The sequence below is a fragment of the Bison bison genome, unplaced genomic scaffold (assembly GCF_000754665.1).
Source record: "Bison bison bison isolate TAMUID 2011002044 unplaced genomic scaffold, Bison_UMD1.0 scf7180017863415, whole genome shotgun sequence".
Lineage (NCBI taxonomy): Eukaryota > Metazoa > Chordata > Mammalia > Artiodactyla > Bovidae > Bison > Bison bison.
The window spans coordinates 274,167-296,273 of NW_011493987.1; the positions used below are offsets into that span (position 1 = coordinate 274,167).

A 22,107-nucleotide genomic window follows, 5' to 3' on the forward strand; every position below is an offset into this window, starting at 1 on the left:
AGCCATGGTTGCGACGGGGACCAGGAAGCAGCCGTCGCTGGGGGAACTGGGAGGGGCCGGGCAGGGAAGGCGGTCTCACAGAAGAGATTCTCTCCCCCAGACCTAGGGCTGGCCCTTCAGCGCCACACGAGCCCGATCAGACCCGCTCACTCCAGACGCGGCCTCTCCACCAGTCCGGCGTACTCCACACCCAGCGGCTCTAGCTCTACCCGCTCCCGGACTTGATCTGGGAGCTGACTCACGGACCGCCCCGCCCCGAACCTGGGGAAGGGACGGGCGGGGGGCGGGACTCGACGACCTAGGGAATGGGCCCGGAGGGGTGAGCCTCGGGTCTCCCTGATGATGGGGGAGGGGGTTTGAGGCTTATCTCGGGAAAATCCCTTGTGTCCCTGCCAGTCTCCTTGATCACGGGACTTTTTTCTGCCTCAGTTTCCCTGCTTGCTTAATCAGAGGACACTCCCACTTCACCCTCACCCAAGAAATCTGACACTGACTGCTTGAGCACGTCCCCGAGGGCCCAGAAAGGGAATTATAGAAGGGAAAAGTGGTCCTTTATTCCTTTCTCCAAGTTTCTTCCGGACTCCAATTCCCAATTCTGGGTTGCTAGGACTGTGGTCCACAAGAGGGACTTGGAAGGAGAAGCTGGGTTTGAAGGAAGAAAGTGGTGAAAAGTAGGGCAGAGTTGGGTAGGGGAGATCACAGGCCCTGTGCTGGGGAAACAGGAAGCTGAGCCCAGCCAGGGGCCTCATCACTGGGAGAGGTCCTCTCCCATTCAGTAGCCTGTTCAGCTTTAATGCTTCCACTTCTGCCCCCCATCTGGAGCCCCTTCCTGTGCCTTTTGCCCTTTTCTCCCTGACAGGTTGCCTTGGAGATGAGGAGGAAAGCATGGGGTTATTGTAGCCCTAGAGTAGAGCAGCATTGATCCTACTAGGCTGGTGGTAGCTGGTCCTATTGTGGGGGGAAAAGGTGAAAATCAGACAAGATAGTGTGAGCAGAGTCCTTAGGGACACAAATAAAGAAGTAGAGAAAACAGAGGAAGAATAGTTCTCTCCCTCCCTCCCCAATAACCTTGATTTTGGAGGTTCTATCAAACTCTTTATGATCTGCTGAAAAATAGCCCCCAAATATGTTCTCCAAACAGGACATATGCCAGCTTCCACATTTGAATCTCTGTCCTATTCAGCCATCTCTTTCTTCCTCACTACCCTCTATCTAACAAGACACCTAGAGTTTCAGAAAATCATGGTGGGATGCAAGGATATAGGAGCAAAGCAGGGCTTGAAACTTAAAGAACAGGAGAGAGTTGGGGGAGGAGCGAGTGGAGTGCAGAGAGGTGCTGGAACCAGCAGTTAGTGGTTTCCTCTCATGCTTCCTCTTCTGTGGGTTTTCTCTTCCCTGGAGGAAGGCCTTTCTCTGTCCTCCTCACAGAGGGGATATATTTGGTGTTTGTTCTCTTTTGGGCTTCCCTTGTGGCTCAGCTGGTAAAGAATCTGCCTGCGATGTGGGAGACCTGAGTTCAATTCCTGGGTTGGGAAGATCCCCTGGTGAAGGGAAAGGCTACCCACTCCAGTATTCTGACCTAGAGAATTCCATGGACTGTACAGTCCATGGGGTCGCAAAGAGTTGGACACAACTGAGTGACTTTCACTTTCCTTGAACAGAAGAATGTAGAATGATTCAACAAATATCTGTTCGTTGAGGGGCATCTCCTCCAAGGTGACCCTTGAAACCTGCACACATGACCCCTTCCATCTGAAGAAGGTCAAAGCAGCACTACTTCCCAGGGGCCTTTTCTGCTCCAGCTGGTCCATGTCCACCAGAGAATCTGCCTCACAAAAATCTCCCCTCTGGGAGAAGCCTCAGGCAAACTGGGCCAGTCCTGAGCTCAAACAGGTTTGGCAGCTTCTCCCCTGCCTCTCTTTTCTCTCCTACAGTTTTTATAGCTAGAACTGCCTTGATCATCAATATTGACTTTGGCTAGCTGGCATGGCTGCCCACAAAATATTTTTCCTTAACTTTTCAGGTGACGGGTAATGTTGCCCTCTCCTGGTACCATCCATCAGTGTTTCATGGATTTGAAGTCAGGGGCTACATCCCCCAAATCCTGCCTCAGAGAAGTTTCCCTCCCATCTCAATCTCCTTGCCCCTGCTTTTCTCCTATTTCAGTCTCTCCCCTTTATTTCTCTAGGCTTCTCTTTCCACTTCTTCCCCTTCCTCAGCTTGGTAAACCAGTCCCTAATCTCTTCCCACCCCAGATTGGAAGGTGTGTCCCTCCCCCGACACTCCTTAGAGCTGTCACCTGGCCTCCTCCAGGTTTCCATAGCTCCGTTGCTCAACAATTTGCCAGGGGTAACCATTAACCTAGTCTTTAACTCACTCCTCCACCTTTCTTACTAGAGGAGATTTTCCATTTATTAGTTAGCAGAGCCAGTTTACCCACCATCTTTCCTAAGTGCTTGGATGGGAATCTCTGCATCTCAAAGTACCCAGAACAACCTGGGGGTGAAGACATATTTCAAGAGACTTTAAAAAAAATATGTATTTGGCTGCATCTCAATGGACATGGGTTTGGGTGGACTCCAGAAGTTGGTATGGACAGGGAGGCCTGGCGTGCTGCGGTTCATGGGGTCACAAAGAGTTGGACATGACTGAATGACTGAACTGAGCTGTCTTAGTTGTAGCACACAGGATCCTTAGTTGCAGCCTGTGAACTCTTAGCTGTGGCATGTGGGATCCAGTTCCCTGACCAGGGATCCACCCTGGACCCCCTGCATTGGCAGCACATTGGCAGCATTGAATCTTAGCCGCTGGACCACCAGGAAGTCACCAGGAAGTCCCTTAAAATTTTATGATTGCTTATTTTGGTCTCTCTATCTTCTTGTTTCTCTACCCCTCATATACACACTCAAAAATTAGGCTCATGGAGTAGGAACTTATGTCCCCTGCTTTGATTCCACCACCTGGCCCAGAATGAGTGAATAACACTCTTCTGTTCTTAGGAGTGTGTGTGTGTGGGTAGGGGCATGTGCTTGTAGGAGTGTAGGTGTTTTTATTAGGTCTACTTCTCTCTGCCAGTATTCTTGCCGGGAATATCCCATGGAGCGAGGAGCCTGGTAGGCTACCGTCCATGGGGTCGGAAAGAGTCGGAAAGACACGACTGAGCAACTTCACTTTCTTTCTTTTCTTTTTCTTTCTGCCAGAATTTGGTGAAATTCGAATACTTCCAACTTCTCGTGGGGCGCCGAAATTATTAATTAGGCCTTGTGGTGCCCCTATGGCAGCGATCATAGTCTGCACCCAAGAAACAGGCAGAGGTGGACTGAGATAGGAGCCTCGCTTCTTATTTCAGCTTATTTTATTTAAAACACTCACGAAGCTCTTACTGTGTTTGCCAGGCACTGGTCTAAGCTCTTTATAAATATTAACTTAGACTTGTTGGCATAGGTTGAATTAATGTTGCTTATCTCCATTCTCCAGGAAAAAATTAAAAAAGTGCACTTCTGTTCCTTTAAGGTCGGTCCCGTCTGCAGATTCCCCAAAGTCCCTAGACCCTTTGCGGGGGATGGGGTGGGGGATGGGGCTCGGGCTCCTACTCTGCCAAGAACGTTTCTCACAGGCTCTCAATCAAAGCCCAGAAAGCCTGAGGGCAGAGGCCCGGGTGCTAGGCAACGGCGGAGGGCGGGAAGTTTGAACCTTCTGGCAACGCCCCGTATGCGAATAGGCCAATCATCATCCAGTCTTCTCTATGGTCCTTTTTTCCCTTTCACTCTGTTGGATCTCTAGTTAGGATCCGGGTTTCTTCGACCAATAGAGGCTAAGGAGGCGGGGCGTGTGCGCTCGCACCCCACCTTCGTGTTGGCGCTCCAGTCCCGCTGGCCCGCGGCTGTTAGTGACGAGGTGTCGCGCACGTCGCGACCCAGGTGACTGAAAAGGCGGGAAAACACCGCGAGTTTCCCGCAACCAGGTCGGGGAAGCCAAGATCGTGAGACTGTGATCTTGGGGGCTTGGTTGGCAGGACGGGAGAGAGGAGGCGGGTAAAACTCGCCCCCCAAAGCACCCGCAAGACCGTCTCCAAAACACAACCTCCGCGTGACAGGAATGAGGGTGGGCTGAGTGGTGTTTTCCACAGTCTGTACTAAAGTGAAATACCGTTAAACTCGACCCTCCAAATGTCCTACACCTGTAACCACAGTTCTCGACGGTCCACGCAGCTTTGCCCTCAGCCCTCTCCCAGTAGTTCTCAGTGGATTTGCTTCTGCGCGCCCCACTACCCCAGCCTCCTAGCAAGTGAGCTCTCGCTCCAGAACTGTCTTCATTTTCTGCATTCATAGAGCCTCCAAAGCCATGGCCTCGGTAGCAGCGACCCCAACCAGGACGCCGAACGGACCAGGACCCGGGGAGGCCTCGGCCAGCTTCCCCACCGTGGCTTCAGACCCGGGCCCCCGCGAGCCCGAGGAGGAGGGAGAGGAGGAGCCTGCTGAGGTCTTGTAGGGGGAGAGGCGCTGTTGGAGGAGCAGGAGCTCGACAGAGCCGGAAATTGATTGGAACGCTTGATTGTTAGAATATAAAGGGGCTGGGAAGACCTGGGCTAGTCACTTCCCTCCGCTGAGTGTCGATTTCACATTTACTGAATGGGGGTGATGATACCTATCTCTGAGAGTCGATAAAATAATTAAAATTAAATAAGACATGGCCCAACCCTGTACTTATCAGTGGTTCAACTATTAGTTTCCTTTCCTCCTTGCCCGACAGATTCATCTATGTGTCCTGTGGAATTCAGGATACCTGGGCATTGCCTACTATGATACTAGTGACTCCACCATCCACTTTATGCCAGATGCCCCAGACCACGAGAGCCTCAAGCTGCTCCAAAGAGGTAAGGACAGATCTACGAATTCCCCTGTGCTGGCACTGGAAGTGTATTGCATTCACATGGCCTTACCTGACTCAATCTATTTTATTAGTTGACTCCTAGAGACTCCCTTTATTGTTTTCAGGAATTCATCTCATTATTCACAAATATATCAGGTGCTGGAGATATAGTCCTGAGCAAATCAGTCATGTCTGTCCTTTAGGGGTTTATGATCCAGTGATAATCTCATGGGCACCCCTCTTCCCTCCTATTACCCCATCAGTCTTACTGCTTTCTTTTTCTAATTTCATATGTGACTCCTACTTCTCCCAGTGTGGGAGGGGGGCCTTCCCTGCTCTTGGAGGAAATAAGTTTTTGAGGGGTGAAGGGAGGTAACAAAGGGAGGGTTAACAGGTTCCCTTTTAGTCACGAGAGAAAGATCCTCGAACTCATTTGCTCTCCATTCTCCTTCCAAGTTCTGGATGAAATCGATCCCCGGTCTGTTGTTACAAGTGCCAAACAGGATGAGAATATGACTCGGTTTCTAGGGAAGCTTGGTAAGGACTGAAAACGGGAAAGAGGAAAAATGGGGAAGGACAAAATTACGGAATGTTCCAGAGATTAAAGGGTCTTGTGCGGAGCTACAGCCAGGAGATCAGAATTGGGTGAGAGGGAAGATGGGAAAGAGGCAAAACGACTATGATGTACAGACTGATGGCCCTTTCTTTGTTTCCTTTATAGCCTCCCAAGAGCACAGGGAGCCTAAGAGACCTGAAATCATATTTTTGCCAAGTGTGGATTTTGGTATCTCCTCCCTTTTACTTTACCCACACCCCCATCCCAGTTATGTGACCCTTTCTCCTAATTCCAGTTTCATCATCAGAGGTCTCCTCTCAGCCCTGTCTCATTTTAAACCTATATGTTCTTCAGGCCCCATGACCAGTCTCCCCACAATCTCTCCTAATCCCTACCTTTAATAACCTGCAGTTTAGGCTTGTTTAGGGATGAGGGCCCTCCCTGAAAGAGATTGTGGTAGCATTTTTTGGTCAATTTTGATTGTTGGCATTTTCCCCTTTAAGCCAAAGCCATTTACCCCTTAGTTAAAAAAAAAGGCACTACCTCAGTTACCTTATTGATTTAGAAAGCACTTCCATTATCTTCCCAGGTTTGTAAAAAGGACAGGGAATGTTCTATCCTAAATTCCTGAATTAAAAATAAAATAAAATAAAATAAATTCCTGAATTAATATGATTTTTTGACCCAAAATCCTGAATTCCAGATAGATTTCTTACTCGCCTGAGCCATTTATCTTTCTCAGCTTATGTTCCCAGCCAAACGTCTTTATATTATACGTAGACTAAAGAGAGGGTCTAAAATTTGGTTCTTGTTTCAGCTTTCCACTAATTGCCTGTGTGAATTTGGCAAGCCACATCATCTCTCTGTTTTCTCATTCTTAAAATAAGATGAAGATTGGGGCTACAAGATCTTTCCCTCCCGTTCCCCCCTCAAAATAGGCCTGGAGATAAGCAAACAGCGCCTCCTTTCTGGAAACTACTCCTTCCTCCCAGATTCCATGACCACCACCGAGAAAATCCTCTTCCTCTCCTCCATCATCCCCTTTGACTGCCTCCTCATGGTGAGATGGGTCTTGCGAGATAAGGGCTGGGATGTAGCAGGTTAGAAAAAGGCACAAGCACCTGGACACCAGGGTTGAGTCCTGGAGGTACTAGCCCAGTCCTGGAAAATAATAGTTCTTCCTGGTGTTGTCCAGCCACCAAAACACTGGGATTTAGCCCAGCACCACTACTGATATCCTAGGTTCGAGCACTTGGAGGACTGCTCAAGTTCCTGGGTCGAAGAAGAATCGGGGTTGAACTAGAAGACTATAACGTCAGCGTCCCCATCCTAGGCTTTAAGAAATTTGTGTTGTAGGTGACTTACCCTAACCTCAACCAAAGTAAGGTGGGATTGGGAAGCCTGGAAAGTAAGGAAGGTTGGGGAGTGGTGGCAGTGACCCATTTGGTAAAGTGCTCCAGGACACAGGGTTCCTGAGAGGGTATGGAGCTCTGGGGAGAAAACTGAGACAGTCTTCTGGAAGGAGGGCTAAGTGGGTGGGACTTAGGAATGAACTCAGACCTCTCATACCCCAGCCACCTTCCTTTCTGCTTGTTTTCTGTTCTCAGAACCAATCTGGTGAGCATAGATCAAGACACTTACAGGTAAGGAGATGGAGGCAGGCTGTCATCTTTGGGGAGGGAGAAGGATTAGGCTTAATGCTGTAATAATCCTAATGGGGCTTCAGTTTCTTTAATCCTGGGGCTATTAAGATTTCTCTCCCTGAAGGAAAGAGAAGTGGGGTGGTGAGAGGAGAGAAGAAGAAAAACCAAAGGTGTTACCCTCCTTTTCTAAATGGAGAAACTGAGGTGGAGAGCAGTGAGGGACAAACCTTACATAAAGACTTGATCTCAGGAGAGGTCCCAATCCCCATTCCATTTTCTCAATCACCTTTAAAAACCCACATGACCCTAATTTCTCCCTGATAGTGTTCTGCAGATATTTAAGAGTGAGTCTCACCCCTCGGTGTACAAAGTGGCCAGCGGACTCAAGGAGGGGCTCAGCCTCTTTGGTAGGTGTGCCTGTCCCTCATCCCCCACTGCACAGGCCTGCCAGAAAAGCAGCTGCCTCCAGAGATGGATCCCAGCCCCTCTCTTCCCACTTTACCCCACTGCCAGCTGTCACTTCTGCTCTAGTCCAGCTTTATTATCTTCTTTATACCCTTCTTGAGCTTGGGCATCTCCCCGAAGCCTTGTCCAGTATAGTTGTCCCATGTCATTTGCATATTATTCCCTACTTTACCAACTCTGTCTTATTCCTTGGGTTTGTATGAATGTTTGTACTAGTGATGTACCTGTCTAGGGACTTTGGGAAACCCTATATATAGAGGAGAGTTATGTAGTTGCATAACTCTTGTGTTTGTTTTGCATAGAGTTTTATCTCTTATAGTTGTTTCAGGCTTTAGGCTGTGTTGGGGACATCACCCAAGTATCCATGTGGTTTCACTGTGCATCTCAGTGGGTTGGGTCTAATGTTTACGTATATGTATTGGGCTTTTTGTGAGTCTAACTGTGCCTACTCTGAATATTTTTCTGGCTGAGTGTTCCTATGAGTGCTCATTCCCTCCCCCAGGCCCATGTAAGGTAATCCCGGCTCAGACTTGTGGCCAGACGCAGGCTTTGGCTGCCTTTGTGTCCTGTATCTGGGGACTAACCCCCAAGCCAGCCAGCCCAGCACCCAAACCTCTGACCCTGATGCCTCAGCTTAGACACATCCATACATTCCTTTCTCTGCCCCTGCTTGTAACAGACTCACTCCCTACCCCAACAGGAATCCTCAATAGATGCCGCTGTAAGTGGGGAGAGAAGCTGCTCAGGTGAGCGAGAGTCACACGTGTGCATGCCGCCTATAGCCTCAAACACACCACCCTTAACAGGAATGAAAACAGCTGCCCTTTCCCAAATGCTGGCTAAATGCCTTTAGTCCTTACAACGACCCCATGTGGTGTGTTACTCTCATTTTACATTGTCAGCACAGATACATACAAAGCCATTGATGACACTCGGACTTTCACACGTACTCGCAGCAGAAACACAACCACAAGACAGCAGTGTGCACATGGTAATATCTTTAATGGCTAGAAGCACACTTCAGGTGTGAGCTGTTCTCTATGACTTTCAAATGAGTATCTCTAGTTCTGAGCTCCACATGTGGAATACTCTTTTGCCTATCATTACCACCTGCGATTTCCACAGGAAGCTCAAACCCAGAGCGTCCAAACCTATGCCCACTGGCCCTGTTCCTACTTTCTGCATTCCCTTTTCTGCTTAGTGGAGTTGCTGGCAATATAGCTTTTCAAGCTCTGAACCTTGGATTGATGCTTCTCCCTCACCCCCCATATTCAGTTATTCCCTAAGACCTATTGATTCTATCCTAAAATGTATCTCCCAGCCATCCCCTTCTCCCTCTTTCCTCTGTTCTAATTCTAATATCTTCATCTTTAACCTGGAGCATTGCATTCACCTTCAAATTGGTGTCTCTGCCTCTAAACTCTTCTTTTCCCCAATCTGTTCTTCATTCTAAAATAACTGTCATTCCAAAACAGAGATCTGAACATGTCACTCCCCTATTTTTTAAACCTTTTAAGTAAAAACAAAAGACAAATCTTAGGAGGCTCCCTCATTACCTACAGGATGAAGATTTTCATCTTTAGCAGTACAATGCTGAGGGTTCCTCAATTTTAATTTCAAGGCTTATCTCTTCAAGTGTATGGTTATTTTTTGTTGTTGTTGCTGTTTGGCCACAAGACTTAGAATCTTAGTTCCCAGACCAAGGATGAACCTGGGCCCTCACAGTGAAAATGTGGAGTCTTAACCACTAGACCACCAGAGAATTCCCCCTCCAGTCTACATTTATGCTGTTCCCTTTAGAAAGTCTTTCCTCTGTTCTCCACTGATCAGAATCTTACATCCTCTTCAAGGTGCAACCCAACTATCACCTTTTTGGTGAAGCTTTCACAGGCACCTCTGAGTGTGTTGGCACGCATCTTGCTGTGTGATCACATAGTGGTTATTTATGTTTTTTAATTGCACTATCACATCAGGTTGGAATTAGCACTTAGTGAATCTACTTGCCCTCTATGCAAGTGAGTGAATGCTATGCCATGGCACATTCTTGTTACCTCAGCACATAACCCTCTATGAAGTAGGATGCAAGCACACTGGTTACATCATCTCTGAAAAGTTAGGAAACCTTTGCTAGCCTGCAGGTACACAATCCTTTTCCCATGCCACCTGCCCTGCACTCTATATCTTGGAGGTTAATTTAGGATTATCTATGAAGTCATCTCCAGATAATTGGTGAGGTAATTTAATTACCCCTATATTGTCTAGTTCTTCTGGTCCAGATCTCTAATCTCAATGAGGGATGAAAGGAAAGGAATTCTCAGAAGAGAAGAGAACTGAATCAAAAGTGAGGGAGAGTGCAGATTCCCTAGATAGGACCCCCACAGGGCATAGACTCACAACCTGATGATCAGCTAAGGGCCCAGCTGATCTAAAGCCAGGCAAGGAACCTGGAATGTGACTGTCACAGTATGCTCTGAAGAGTGATGTCCAAGCAGTCTGGAGATCTAATTTTGAAATCCAGCTGTCCTTCTTACTAGGGGCATGACTGGACAATTTGCTTATCTTCTAAGAGCCTCATCTCCTCAACTGACTTGAGCCTGACTTGACCAAGACCTCCAGGCACTTGAAGTACATAAGTCAGAGACACTCAGGTGTTTTATAAGGAAGCCTGTCTGGTGAGCCCATGTAGGGAGGGTATTCACAGACTGGCCTACACTGCCTCAGGCACCTCTGCTCCCCTGTGCCCAGGAACCAGAGTTGCCTGAAACCCACTCTCGAATCCAAATGAGTCCTCCATTTCATTCTAACCTAGGGTTTTCTAACCAAGAATAAGTGGCCATAGACTCAGTGTGAGATATACATCCTTAGGCCCCAGTGTCTCCACAGGTTGGCTCTTACACAAAATAGTATGCCTAACGGCTTGCTCTAATGCAGGAAGGAATCCGTGGCCTCCCAGGTCATTATAGCGTCTCACTACTCTTCATGGCCATAGAGAGATAGGGATACCCTCCCTGAATTAAAGAAACACAGATGAGACATTTATTTCTGTATAATAATTCAATTTGTCAGGAAATACCTCCACATAAAAGGTAGTAATAATAATATAAACCTCTGTGTTTCCACTAGTCAGTTTAAAAACAAGACAATGTTGTGAAGCTCTTTAAGTACCTCTACCCAATACTTTCTTCCCTGCAGTCATGACCTTGAGGACTTATGAACTGAGGACTTATCATTCTACATGGAACAGTTACATACTTTCATAGGAAGGACATGAAAAGACGAATGTCTGCTATTTCACAGCTAAATATGGATGTGCAAACTCTTTCTGACTCACTCCTTCTCAGCTGCAGATAGAGCTAGAGTGTTGGAATTCAAATGCCTCAACACTCTGCTCTCCCTCTAAAAATATTGAAAAGCTCCATCACCTATCCACAGGGAATGACACATGGTCATATCATCACAACCGAGATACACAGTCAGGTCGTGCTCACATCCAGAGATTTTCAGTAGGTGTGAGTAAACACACTTGCATAGATATGACACTGTATTTACAATGTGTACCAATACACATTGCCACCATCCCCCAGGGCCCTCCAAAGGCACATTTTCCCAAGTTGAGATCAAGACACTGATGAGAACAGATGTAATTCCTGGTCTCCCCACTCCAACCCTCACTTCCAGGCTGTGGTTCACACGTCCAACCCAGGACCTGGGGGAACTGAATTCCCGTCTGGATGTCATTCAGTTTTTCCTGTTACCCCAGAATCTGGACATGGCTCAGATGCTACACCGATTGCTGGGTCACATCAAGAACGTGCCTGTGAGCCCGGGTTGGGGGGCAGGGAGGTGGGGAAGGAGGCTGAGGAGTGGTAGGCATCTTGATGGCCATTAGAGTGGGAGAAGGAAACCAGCAACTGTCTCCTTGTCCGACTGTAGCTGATTCTTAAACGCATGACGTTGTCCCACACCAAGGTCAGTGACTGGCAGGTTCTTTACAAGGTAAGACCTCCCTTGAACCTAGAAATCCAGGTTAAGCCCCCAGCATGTGTCCCAAACCTTCTTTACTCTTGTCCCCATGTCCAACTTTATCCCAACACCTTAAAAAAAAAAAAACTTTGTAGTGTGGAAATTGTCAAAAAAATTTTCAAGAGAATAATATAATGAACCCTCATGTACCCACCCTGTAGCTTTAACACTTTGACTTATGCAAATCTTGTTTCACATATCTCTTCTCTTACTTTCCTTTTCTTGGATTATTTTGAAGCAATTCCCAGCCATCACATCACTTCACCCATAAATATTTCAATATGATTTCTAAAAGAAAATTATTTTTTTAAAGAGAACAATCGCACTGTCTTACCTAAAAATGAATATTTTATTATTGTCAATTATCTCGTTTAGATTTATATTCGTCTCTTAGATGTAATGGCTTTTAAAATTATTTATTTATTTGTGGCTGTGCTGGGTCTTCTTTGCTGTACAGGCTTTTCTTGAGCTGCGGTGTGTGGGGGCTCCTCTCTAGTTGTTGTGCAGGCTTCTCATTGCAGAGGCTTCTCTTGCTGGGGAGCATGGGCCTAGGATGCGCAGGCTTCAGTAGTTGCGGTTCCCAGGGTCTAGTGCGTGCACGAATGCTCAGTCATGTGCAGCTCTTCGCACCCTCATGGACTATAGCCCACCAGGCTCCTCTGCCTATGGGATTCTCCAGGCAAGAATACTGGAATGGGTTGCCATTTCTTCCTCCAGGGCATCTTCCCGACTCAGGGATCAAATCCACATCTCCCACATCTCCTGCACTGCAGGTGGATTCTTTACCACTCTGCCACCTGGGAAGCCTCTCCCAGGTTTTAGAGCACAGACTCAATAGTTGTGCACTGGCACAGGCTCAGTTACTTGGGCTTAGTTGCTCCAAGGCATGTGAGATCTTCCTAGACGAGGAGTCAATCCTGTGTCTACTGCATTGGCAGGAGCATTCTTTACCACGAAGCCACCAGGGAAGCCCCATGTAAGTCTTATTCTGTGAACTTCCTTAGTAATTTTAGTTAGTTCCACAATTTGCTCAGGCTTTTTTGTGAGTAGCCATTGTTTTGCTACTTGTTTGTTTCCATCATGGGTAGATTATAAGCCCTTTGATTTATATTCTCTATGTGTCCTTTGACACAGAGTAAGGTTCAGTAAATGTCCTTTGGATTGGGTCTGTGCACTCAATCTAATCCCTGGTTAGAGCAGCCACCCCAGGTCACTGACCTTCACGCTGGGAATTAAGTGACTCTCAGTGACTCTCACCCGTCCTGTCTTCGTGCTCTCTCACCCAAATGCTGGCATTGCCCCTACTGCCTATTTACTTCTTCTCTGCCTTTCATATCCGTATTTCTCTTTCTCCTTCCTCTGTACAAACTTCTTTCTTGGGACGTTGTACAAATGTCTATCAAAGCACCTACCACTTTGTTTTTAAATCTTCTGGGTAGATTTCTGTCTTCCTCACTAGACTGAGAGCCCTTGTGGGACAAGGGACCCTCCTGTCTTTGTTGTCTTCAGAGTCTCAGTGCTTAGTGTGATGCCTGGTGAAGAGTTTTGCAGATGCTATTTTCTCTTGGTTTCTTTTTTGCCTTTGAGAGCTCCTCCGTCTCTGTTATTATGTTTTTCCCTATTGGTCTTTGTTCTTCTCCATCCAGCCCTATCCCCCCGCCTCAGCCCGGCCTGGGTACGGGCCACCCTCCTCTGTCCATTTCTCCCACAGACAGTGTACAGTGCTCTGGGCCTGAGGGATGCCTGCCGCTCCCTGCCCCAGTCCATTCAGCTCTTCCGCGACATTGCCCAAGAGTTCTCAGATGACCTGCACCGCATTGCCAGCCTCATTGGGAAAGTGGTGAGTGGAACGAAAGAGAAAGATCTCCTGGGAAACTAGGGGAGAGAGACGGATCTAAATAATGGAGAACAATGGGTGGGAGCTCTGGGGAATATGGTGTGGAAAACGAGGATGCATGGGACACACTGAGGTCAGCTGGATGGTCAGAAGATGGGATGGCAGACATTAGGGGTGTGCCTTGAGGCCTGGAGGGTCAGGGTTAAAGCCAGGACTAAAGGGCGAGTTGGGGCCCAGGTAGAGGTGAGGAATAGGACGAGATTGTGCTGGATGGAAAGAACCTGGATTTCTTGTCTCCTCAGGTGGACTTCGAGGGCAGCCTTGCTGAAAATCGCTTCACGGTCCTCCCCAACATAGATCCTGAAATTGATGAGAGTGAGTGTTAGGTGTACAGATGGGCCCCTGAGCTCAGAAACATGAACCTGCCCTGTGATGGGGTACCGTCCTCTGCAGGTGACCCCTGCAAGTGGGGATGATCATCGCAACCAGGGTGGGAGCCTTACTTTTGATATCCACGTGTCTTCCACACTCTTAGAAAAACGAAGACTGATGGGACTTCCCAGTTTCCTCACTGAGGTGGCTCGGAAGGAGCTGGAGAATCTGGACTCCCGGATTCCTTCATGCAGTGTCATCTACATCCCTCTGGTGAGGGCAGGAGGCAGGGGTGGTGCACTCCCCGGGGGCATTAGGGAGACATGAGGCTTAGGAAGGACACAGGTAGATAAGAAAACTCCTGGAGAAATCAGAAGAATGTGAACACTCTTTGGTGCTTAGGCCCCTGAGGGAAGCATTTGGGGGACACAGAGGACTCTGGCTACTTCTAAAGAAAGTGCCCAGAGCATCACTCCTTGCTTTATCTCTTCTTTACTCTCCCCAGATCGGCTTCCTTCTTTCTATTCCCCGCCTGCCTTCCATGGTGGAGACCAGTGACTTTGAGATTGAAGGTCTGGACTTCATGGTGAGACCCTTGACCTCTGTAGGGGGAGATAAGGAAAGGCAATCAGCAGCTGAGGGAGGGCCTTTCCCCGTTAGCTCTGCCCAATGTGGGATCCCTCTTTCATTGTTGTATCTTTACCAGCTCTGAGACAAAGGAGAAAGAAATCTAGGCCAGGGCTGGGGTGGGGTGAGAGAAGATGACGATGGAGAGATGCAAAGCCCGTAGCTTTGAACCCTTGTACCCAGTTCCTCTCAGAGGAGAAGCTGCACTATCGAAGTGCTCGAACCAAGGAGCTGGATGCACTGCTGGGGGACCTGCACTGTGACATCCGGGGTGAGGAGAAGCGAGTGGCTGGAGCGGGCTGGGCAGTGTGGAGGTGATTCCAGTAGGCTCCTTTCCTTCCTGCTATTCCTTCTCTCTCTCTGACTCTGCCTTTTCTGAGTGTCTCTGGGATTTCAGATGGTTTCTAGGTTCATCTGCTGGCTTCTTTGTCTCTCTTTTGCTCTCCCCTGGAGCTGACACCAGCTCCTTCCCTCCCCTGCCCCAAGACCAGGAGACCCTGCTGATGCACCAGCTGCAATGCCAGGTGCTGGCGCGGGCAGCCGTCTTGACCCGGGTGTTGGACCTTGCCTCCCGCCTGGACGTCCTGTTGGCTCTTGCCAGTGCCGCTCGGGACTACAGCTACTCAAGGCCCCGTTACTCCCCACGGCTCCTTGGGGTACGAATCCAGAATGGCAGGTGAGGACAGAAATGGGTGGAGGAATAGACAACGAGGGGCCCAAAGGCCCCATGTTCTGGATCCACAGGCCGGCCACATGCAAGGTAACTTTGCACCGGCTGCAGGCATCCACTGATGGAACTCTGTGCCCGTACCTTCGTGCCCAACTCTGCAGAGTGTGGGGGGGACGCAGGGAGGGTCAAAGTCATCACCGGACCCAACTCCTCAGGGAAGAGCATCTACCTCAAACAGGTAGACAAGCCCCGGCACTGCCACCTCCATCATCCCCATCCCCCGCCTCCCAGGCACCCCAGGCCCCCACCGCTCTTCCCCATTGTGCTCTGACCCCACATGCCATGAACAGACTCACCCCCGCTGTCCCTCTCCCTGCTGCATTCTCATTCTCTACCTGAAGGAGGGCCGTGTGCCAGTGACCATCCTCTGACCTGAATCCTCCTCTCCTGCCTCCGAGGAGGTCCACGCTGTTCCTCAGAATGCCTCTGCCAACTCCCTGCCACTTTTCACTGACTCTAAAGTGAGCCGAAGCGGTTGTTAAACTGTGTCCTTCTATCTTGATCTATCATTCTCTCCTGAGACTAGCCTCACCTTCACCTCAGCCCACACCACCGGGCACTGTACCTCTCTCCTCCCTTATTCAGGTAGGCTTGATCACATTCATGGCCCTGGTGGGCAGCTTTGTGCCAGCAGAGGAAGCTGAAATCGGGGCAGTAGATGCCATCTTCACCCGAATTCACAGCTGCGAATCCATCTCCCTTGGCCTTTCCACCTTCATGATCGACCTCAACCAGGTCAAGAGGAGGCAGGGTTGGGGGAGGGGATAATGGGAAAGAAACCCTAGCCCTGAAAAATGGTCAGAACAGGAAAAAATTTCCTTCTGCTGCCTGTTCTTTACGTGAGGGGCAGGGAGCACCCAGTTCAGAAACCAGGAGAATCAATACCATGAACCTTTGCCAGTCCCTGGCTTTGTGAGAGGCACTGTTGTCAATGAAAGGATGAACGAAACTTGGGTCTCGCCATTAAAGAACTTGCAGTTCAGTAGGGTGTACACGTATTCAGGCATCTTTACTCACAGGCACACTGGTCAGTGCCAGGCCTCGAATGTTTATGAAACTCTCCCTTATCCACCGGGTGCCCAGCAGGTGGCGAAAGCAGTGAACAATGCCACCGAGCGCTCGCTGGTCCTTGTGGATGAATTCGGAAAGGGAACCAACACGGTAAGGGCAAAAGCTAACGAGGAACTAAGGAGAGGAAAATGAAGGAGGGCGAAGGAGGAGGAGGGTGGGGCAGGGCCTCTGGAAAAGAATAGGGGTGTGTGGGCATGAGGGGGGAAGGCCCGGCAGGAGGAGGGGGCGCACGGGGCACCTGTGGCTCCACACCTTCACCCTGTGCTACCCTGCGCCCCTCGCAGGTGGATGGGCTCGCGCTGCTGGCTGCCGTGATCCGACACTGGCTGGCACTCGGACCCATGTGTCCCCACATCTTTGTGGCCACCAACTTTCTGAGCCTTGTTCAGCTGCAGCTGCTGCCGCGGGGGCCGCTTGTGCAGTACTTGGTGAGGAGACCTACCCCGCTCCCCAGGGGCCCCGAAGCTGAGCATTTCCCGGAGCTGGGAACTGGCTCCTGCATCAGAACAGGGACCGTGTCCCTTTCCGTTTCTTACTCTCAACGGCGACTGACCAAGGGTATTGGGGCAGGAAGCAGAACGAACACTGTCCCCTTTTATTCTCTTTGAAGACCATGGAGACCTGTGAGGATGGGGACGACCTTGTCTTCTTCTATCAAGTTTGTGAAGGTGTTGCCCGTGCCAGCCACGCCTCCCACACGGCTGCCCAGGCCGGGCTTCCTGAGAAACTCATTGCTCGCGGCAAGCAGGTAAGGCCCGAAGAGCAACCACCTCCGTCAGGGCTCCCATCCACTGTCCCTGCTTCTCTCAGGGGTCCGGACTTCTGGGCCCATGGCATTTCTGACCCATACTTTCTTTTCTCTTACCCACCCCCACCCCTACCCCTTCCTCCTTGGTCCCAGGTTTCAGACTTGATCCGCAGTGGAAAGCCCATCAAACCTGTCAAGGAGCTGCTAAAGGAGAAGCAAATGGAAAAGTGAGTGCAGGCCCAGGGTGCTTGTTCTCAGGGTCCATGTTCTGCAGCTCCTTTGCCCCTTCCAGGGACTCAGCCAGCCTCTTTGCCCTTTAATGATTCACAGTTTCTTTCTGAAACTCCTAATTCTCAAGGTCCTGGATTTCCTGTACTGCATCCTCTCCCCTCTGCTCAGGGACTCTGTTATCCATCCTCCCCCAAACCTCACTCTTCTCTCCCTTCAGTTGCCAGACATTAGTAGATAAGTTTCTGAAACTGGATTTGGAAGATCCCAGCCTGGACCTGGACATTTTCATGAGTCAGGAGGTGCTGCCTGCTGCTACCACCATCCTCTGAGAGTCCTTCCTGGGCCCTCCTCCAGGTTCCAAACCCCTGAAGGCTGCCAGGCCTCCTTGTTTCCTTACCTCCCTCAGACCCAGAGTTCTCTGTTTCCCTGGAAATTCTGTTTAATGTTAGTAATAAAGCTTATTTTGGAGAAAGTTGTTGTTTCCTCAGACCAGCCAAAACAAAGCGAAGCGAGTAGGAAAGAGATGAAACAGGAAGCAGAAGTCTACAGAGGAACCTGCCTTGCCACATCGTAAATACAGTATCACTGCTGGAGGGAGGCCTCGGGCTCTACCAGGGGGACTTTATGAGAACCAGCCACTGCATCAGGCCCTACGAAAACAGATGAGGAAGAAGACAGAAGCCCAAGATGTTCTTTTCCTTCAAAGTAGGAACACCCTGGCCTCAGACAGACCCAGCTGGAAGGGCTCTAAGAGGCTGAAAGACTAGGCAGGACCAGTACAAGGCTGGGGGAAAGGGAGGGCCCAGCCCTGCACCAGTGGGCGTGGCTCCACCCTTCCCACCTCAGAGCCATGGGGAGCCGGGGTCCCGGTGGGTGGCCCCTGGTGCAAGCCCCCTACACAGTTCTGTTGTTGCCACTGGAGACAAGCCGCCAAGACCCAGGGGCCCGGAGCTTCTTCCTCTGGGTGAGTATCAGTCCCACAGGAAATCCTGGGGAAGCCCATCTCCCTAGATTAGTCTCCTACAGTCCCCGTCAATTTTGAGGACGCACAGCTCCAGCCCCCTGCTTTCACTCGCCCTGCAGGTCCCCAGTAGCCAGTCTGGACTCACAGTCAGTGACCAGACAGTGAAGCCAAGCATGGCCCATCACCCTGCTATAGAGTGAGTCAGCCTTTGCTCCTTGCCTTTTCAGCTGCAGAGGATGCAGGCACTGGAGCGGGAGCAGGACGCCCTTTGGCAGGGGCTGGAGCTGCTGGAGCATAGCCAGGCCTGGTATCAGGGCCGTCTGAGGGAGGCTCAGCAACAGCAGCTGCACGTGGGGGCCCTTGGTGAGGTATGGGGCTGACCCAAGGGGTGGGGGGGCAGGGGTTACAGGGATGGGTGGACACAGCCTGACACCATCCCGGAAAGGCAAGAGTTAATGGACAGGGATCAAGAATGGGAAGCAGCATTGTAACGACAGGATGCCCCCAAGTGTTAGGTTGGTGTTCATAGTTGGGCCTAGAGAAGGCTGGTTGGCATTCTGTTCAGAGGGACACAATTTGAATCTCTCTGTGGAGCTGGGGGAGTGGCCTGGATTGTTCAAATGAGCTGGGATGGGCAGGGAGGATCCATAAAGAATAGAGAAGTGGGGACTATGGCGTTTGAGGGGCTGAAGAACTGGACTGTTACAGAGATGAAGCAGAGAATACTGGAATTGCCCACCTGCCTGGCAGGGAACTGGACTGAGGGGCCTGGATGGAGGAGAGGAATGGCCTGCGGTGGCAGGAGAAGAGTGGCAGATGGAGCTCAAGTTTCACTATGTTGTCTGCCTCCAATTCCTCCTCTAGAATTTTCTAACAGATTTACACTCAGAGCCCCGTGGCCCCCAGTTAGCCCAGATTCAGAGAGTGAACATCTGCTTGCAGAATCTGCTTCAGGGGAAGGTGAGTTTATTGTTTTTAGTTTAGACTTTTGGGAAATGGGGATGAAGAAGGGACTTGGGGTCAGCACTGGTCTAACAAAACATCGCATTTCCCCCCAGTTCTTCCCACATCCCCCAAACAAAGCTAGTTCCTGCACCACCCAGGACTGGAAGGGAAGGCCAAGGAAACAGGACATGTGGCGGCAACAGGTGGGTGGGGGTGGGCAGGAGCCCTGGCCAGCCGGCTGTGGGGGTGAGGAACACAGATGTCCAGACTGTCTCTCTCCTCTTCTCCAGGAGATGTCAAGGCAGCAGAAAGGAGGCATTCAGCCAACAGGGGAGACGGCTCAGCCAGGCTGCCCCCATGGACGGAGGGGCCCTACCCGTGTCTAAAGGTTCCTGTGGTCCCCTCAGTCATGCTGATGAGACTGAGAGAACCCCTAGCCTCCTTATTCTGACTCAACAACTAAATGGCTCTGGGTGGCAGGTCAACTGAAATCCAAATATACCGGTGTAAAGTTTTTTCTCTGCTCCTGAAAACTTCCATTTTATCTTTTTTGCTATTTCATGCTCTCACTCTTCCTATGCATGCATGCTCAGTTGCTTCAGTCATGTCTGACCCTTTGCAAGCCCACCAGGCTCCTCTGTTCATGGGATTCTCCAGGCAAGAATACCTGCGTGGGTTGCCATGCCCTTCTCCAGGGAATCTTCCTGACTCGGGATAGAACCCATGCTTCTTACGTCTCCTGCATTGGTTCTTTACCACTAGCACCCACCTGAGAACCCCCCTACTCTTTCTGATACAATGTACATAAGTGATCTTTCTCTGAAATCTCTCTGGGGAGAAGACATGTTTATTGGCATTGTTCTTCAATTTTAAATACAAAAATAAAATAGAAGCCTCTCCAGAATTTCAAAAATAAAATAGGAGCATCTCCAGAATGTCAATAAAGGCAATTCTATAAATAACACTTTGGGTAGGAGGTGGGGAACCCACCTCCCCACTTCCAGTCTTAGTTACTGTCCCAGATATCTTCCCTTCCACCTGCGCTTGGGAGAGAGCATGAATAAGTAGTGGAGTAAAGATGCTGCAGAGAAAGAGAAAGCAACTTTCTCCAAAAATGAATCTGTTTTTTTCTCCCCTACCCCCACAAGGGTTAGGGAAAGTGCATTGTGGGAAATTCATTGCCCTCTATCCCAGTCTTGGAAAAAAAGGCAAGTGGATGAGAAGGAAAACTTGTATCCCACCTGGAGAGGTAGAGGCCCCTCCTATCTTCTCATCAGTGGGCAAGATGGCGCACAGCGCTGGAGACCCTTCCCTCCAGGGGCTGCTGCATCACCAGGGGCCCAGGCCGAGCAGAAGCAGCATCACCCCAAATGTGGTCCACCAGGGGTTGCCCACCAGCCCGCCCCCAGCCCCACCCTGAGTGACTGAGGTGAAAAAATGGAAGGCAGGGCGTGAGGTGTTGAGGACCGGGTCAGTCGAGTAGGCGGGAGCAGGGAGCTGGTCCTGGGGAGAATTTGAGACTGTCAGGGTGGTTGCCCCCAGATTAATCCCGCACCACTCTCCCCTTACCCTGCCTCTCCTGCAATGGAAAGTGGGGGCACTCACCTGCGGGGCGGGGGCCTGCACCAGGAGCCGGAGGAAGGCATGGGTCGGGGGCATCGTGCTGGCTTCTCCATTCTTTGCAGTCACCGTCACCATCACCACGGAGTCGGAGGCGGCTGTGTCTGGTACCTCCAGCCACAGGCGCCCCCAGGCGGACTCGTTCTGTTCCAGGTGAACCCTGGGGAGTGGATGCCACCATCTGGCTTTAGCCACAGGCTCTGAATAGCTGGGAGCCAAGGGGAGGTGGGGAGGGGAGCGAGGAATCTGAGCTCCCATCCCAAAGGGCCAGAGGAGCACCTACCAGATCCCATGCCCGGGCACAGAAAGATGGGACTAGAAGGGAGCAGGAGGTTTCAGGGACTTCACCTGGAGAGGTTGGAGGTGAGGGCGAAACTGGGTTTGGCAGACGTTCTAAGATGGAGATCCTGAGGGCCAGAAAAGCTGGCGATGCGGAGGCTAAGCGGGGCCGTGGTGCCTGGTGCCAGGAAACCCGGGGGACCGCTGAGCTGCGGAGGAGGGCTGGTCAGGGGAGGAGCAGGCCGCGTTCCCTCCAGCCCCAGCCACACCTTCCGCAGCCTCTCACCTCCAGCAGGACCGGAACTACAGCACAGGGCTGGGGGGCCGCCCGGTGCAGGCCCCGTCCCACTCCGTCCTGGCCAACCAGCTCCAGGGAGAAGGGTCCCGAGGTGGACAGAAGGGTGGGCGGCAGCGAGGCAGCAAGGAGACCTCGTTCTGGGGGTCCCCTGGGCTCCAGAGGCACCTGGCCCAGTTCAGCACCCTGCGGGACCCCTCGGAGGACCACATGGGAGAAGTGCGGCAGAGGGCCTCCAGGGCCTCCTCTGGAGCCCAGCCCTGTCACTTCTACCAGCAGCTGGGTCTGGAGACCTGGATGGGGGGAGGAGGGGAGAACAGAGATGGGCGTGAGACAGGGAGAAAAACATGAACGGCTTTGAATAGTGGTTAGCTCTGGGCCATGTGGATGGGGCAATGGGGTTACCTCTAGTGGGTACTGATGGGCAGGGCCAGCAGCAAGTTCTGGGATGCTGGAAATGTTCCATAGCTTGAGCTGAGTGATGGTTATTAATATATAAAATCCACCTAGCCTGTACACTTAAGTTTAGTGCACCTTGTTAAATGTTGTAACTCAATAAAAAATTACATATATACACACAAGTTAGGGGTGGGGTTAGATGTACCTGCAACTGGTTGAGTCAGGGGGTAGAGGCCAGGGTGGGGTCCATCCTCCATGGGGATCCCAAAGTGGAAGAGGAAGTCCAGGGAGGTCTGGGCTGAAGGAGGTTGAAGGCAGTCAGAGACCCTCCCGCGATGAATGTGACTGATATTGCTCTCTGGTCTCCCCGTCCCTTTCCCAGGAATATCATCCTTCTTACCTTGCACTCTCACCCGGGGGGTACCCTTGG

The 22,107-nt window shown here is 50.6% G+C and overlaps 3 protein-coding genes across 6 annotated transcripts in view; 2 read left to right on the top strand and 1 right to left on the bottom strand.

The window, feature by feature from the left end:
* The first annotated feature begins 3,860 nt into the window (after positions 1–3,860).
* MSH5 (mutS homolog 5) lies at positions 3,861–17,642 on the top strand. Of its 4 annotated transcripts, none has more exons than XM_010833333.1 (25): positions 3,861–3,920; positions 4,332–4,482; positions 4,753–4,876; positions 5,329–5,409; positions 5,594–5,656; positions 6,367–6,488; positions 6,671–6,780; positions 7,036–7,071; positions 7,396–7,478; positions 8,237–8,282; positions 11,215–11,353; positions 11,470–11,532; positions 13,271–13,399; positions 13,699–13,771; positions 13,932–14,041; positions 14,274–14,354; positions 14,579–14,666; positions 14,882–15,071; positions 15,177–15,303; positions 15,711–15,860; positions 16,212–16,286; positions 16,481–16,624; positions 16,807–16,944; positions 17,098–17,171; positions 17,393–17,642. In XM_010833333.1, exons 2-25 carry the CDS (start codon positions 4,345–4,347, stop codon positions 17,502–17,504), a joined length of 2,496 nt encoding a protein of 831 aa, XP_010831635.1. In that variant the 5' UTR covers positions 3,861–3,920; positions 4,332–4,344; the 3' UTR covers positions 17,505–17,642. The 4 variants fall into 4 exon arrangements, with proteins under 4 accessions (XP_010831635.1, XP_010831634.1, XP_010831633.1 ...); XM_010833332.1 differs by having other exon boundaries at positions 3,873–3,964; XM_010833331.1 differs by having other exon boundaries at positions 3,885–4,482.
* On the top strand, positions 17,501–20,002 carry SAPCD1 (suppressor APC domain containing 1). The gene is made up of 5 exons (XM_010833330.1): positions 17,501–18,139; positions 18,367–18,507; positions 19,004–19,099; positions 19,198–19,287; positions 19,375–20,002. Exons 1-5 carry the CDS (start codon positions 18,026–18,028, stop codon positions 19,468–19,470), a joined length of 537 nt encoding a protein of 178 aa, XP_010831632.1. The 5' UTR covers positions 17,501–18,025; the 3' UTR covers positions 19,471–20,002.
* Positions 20,003–20,095: 93 nt separating this feature from the next.
* The window catches only part of VWA7 (von Willebrand factor A domain containing 7), an 8,768-nt gene continuing 6,756 nt past the window's right edge, over positions 20,096–22,107 (bottom strand). Inside the window, exons 10-15 of the mRNA XM_010833358.1 lie at positions 22,078–22,102; positions 21,883–21,975; positions 21,270–21,571; positions 21,053–21,192; positions 20,690–20,864; positions 20,096–20,587 (exon numbers count right to left, since the gene is read on the bottom strand). Of these exons, the coding sequence (XP_010831660.1) occupies positions 20,414–20,587; positions 20,690–20,864; positions 21,053–21,192; positions 21,270–21,571; positions 21,883–21,975; positions 22,078–22,102 (909 nt within the window). The 3' untranslated portion in view covers positions 20,096–20,413. The remainder of the gene's footprint in view (positions 20,588–20,689; positions 20,865–21,052; positions 21,193–21,269; positions 21,572–21,882; positions 21,976–22,077; positions 22,103–22,107) is intronic.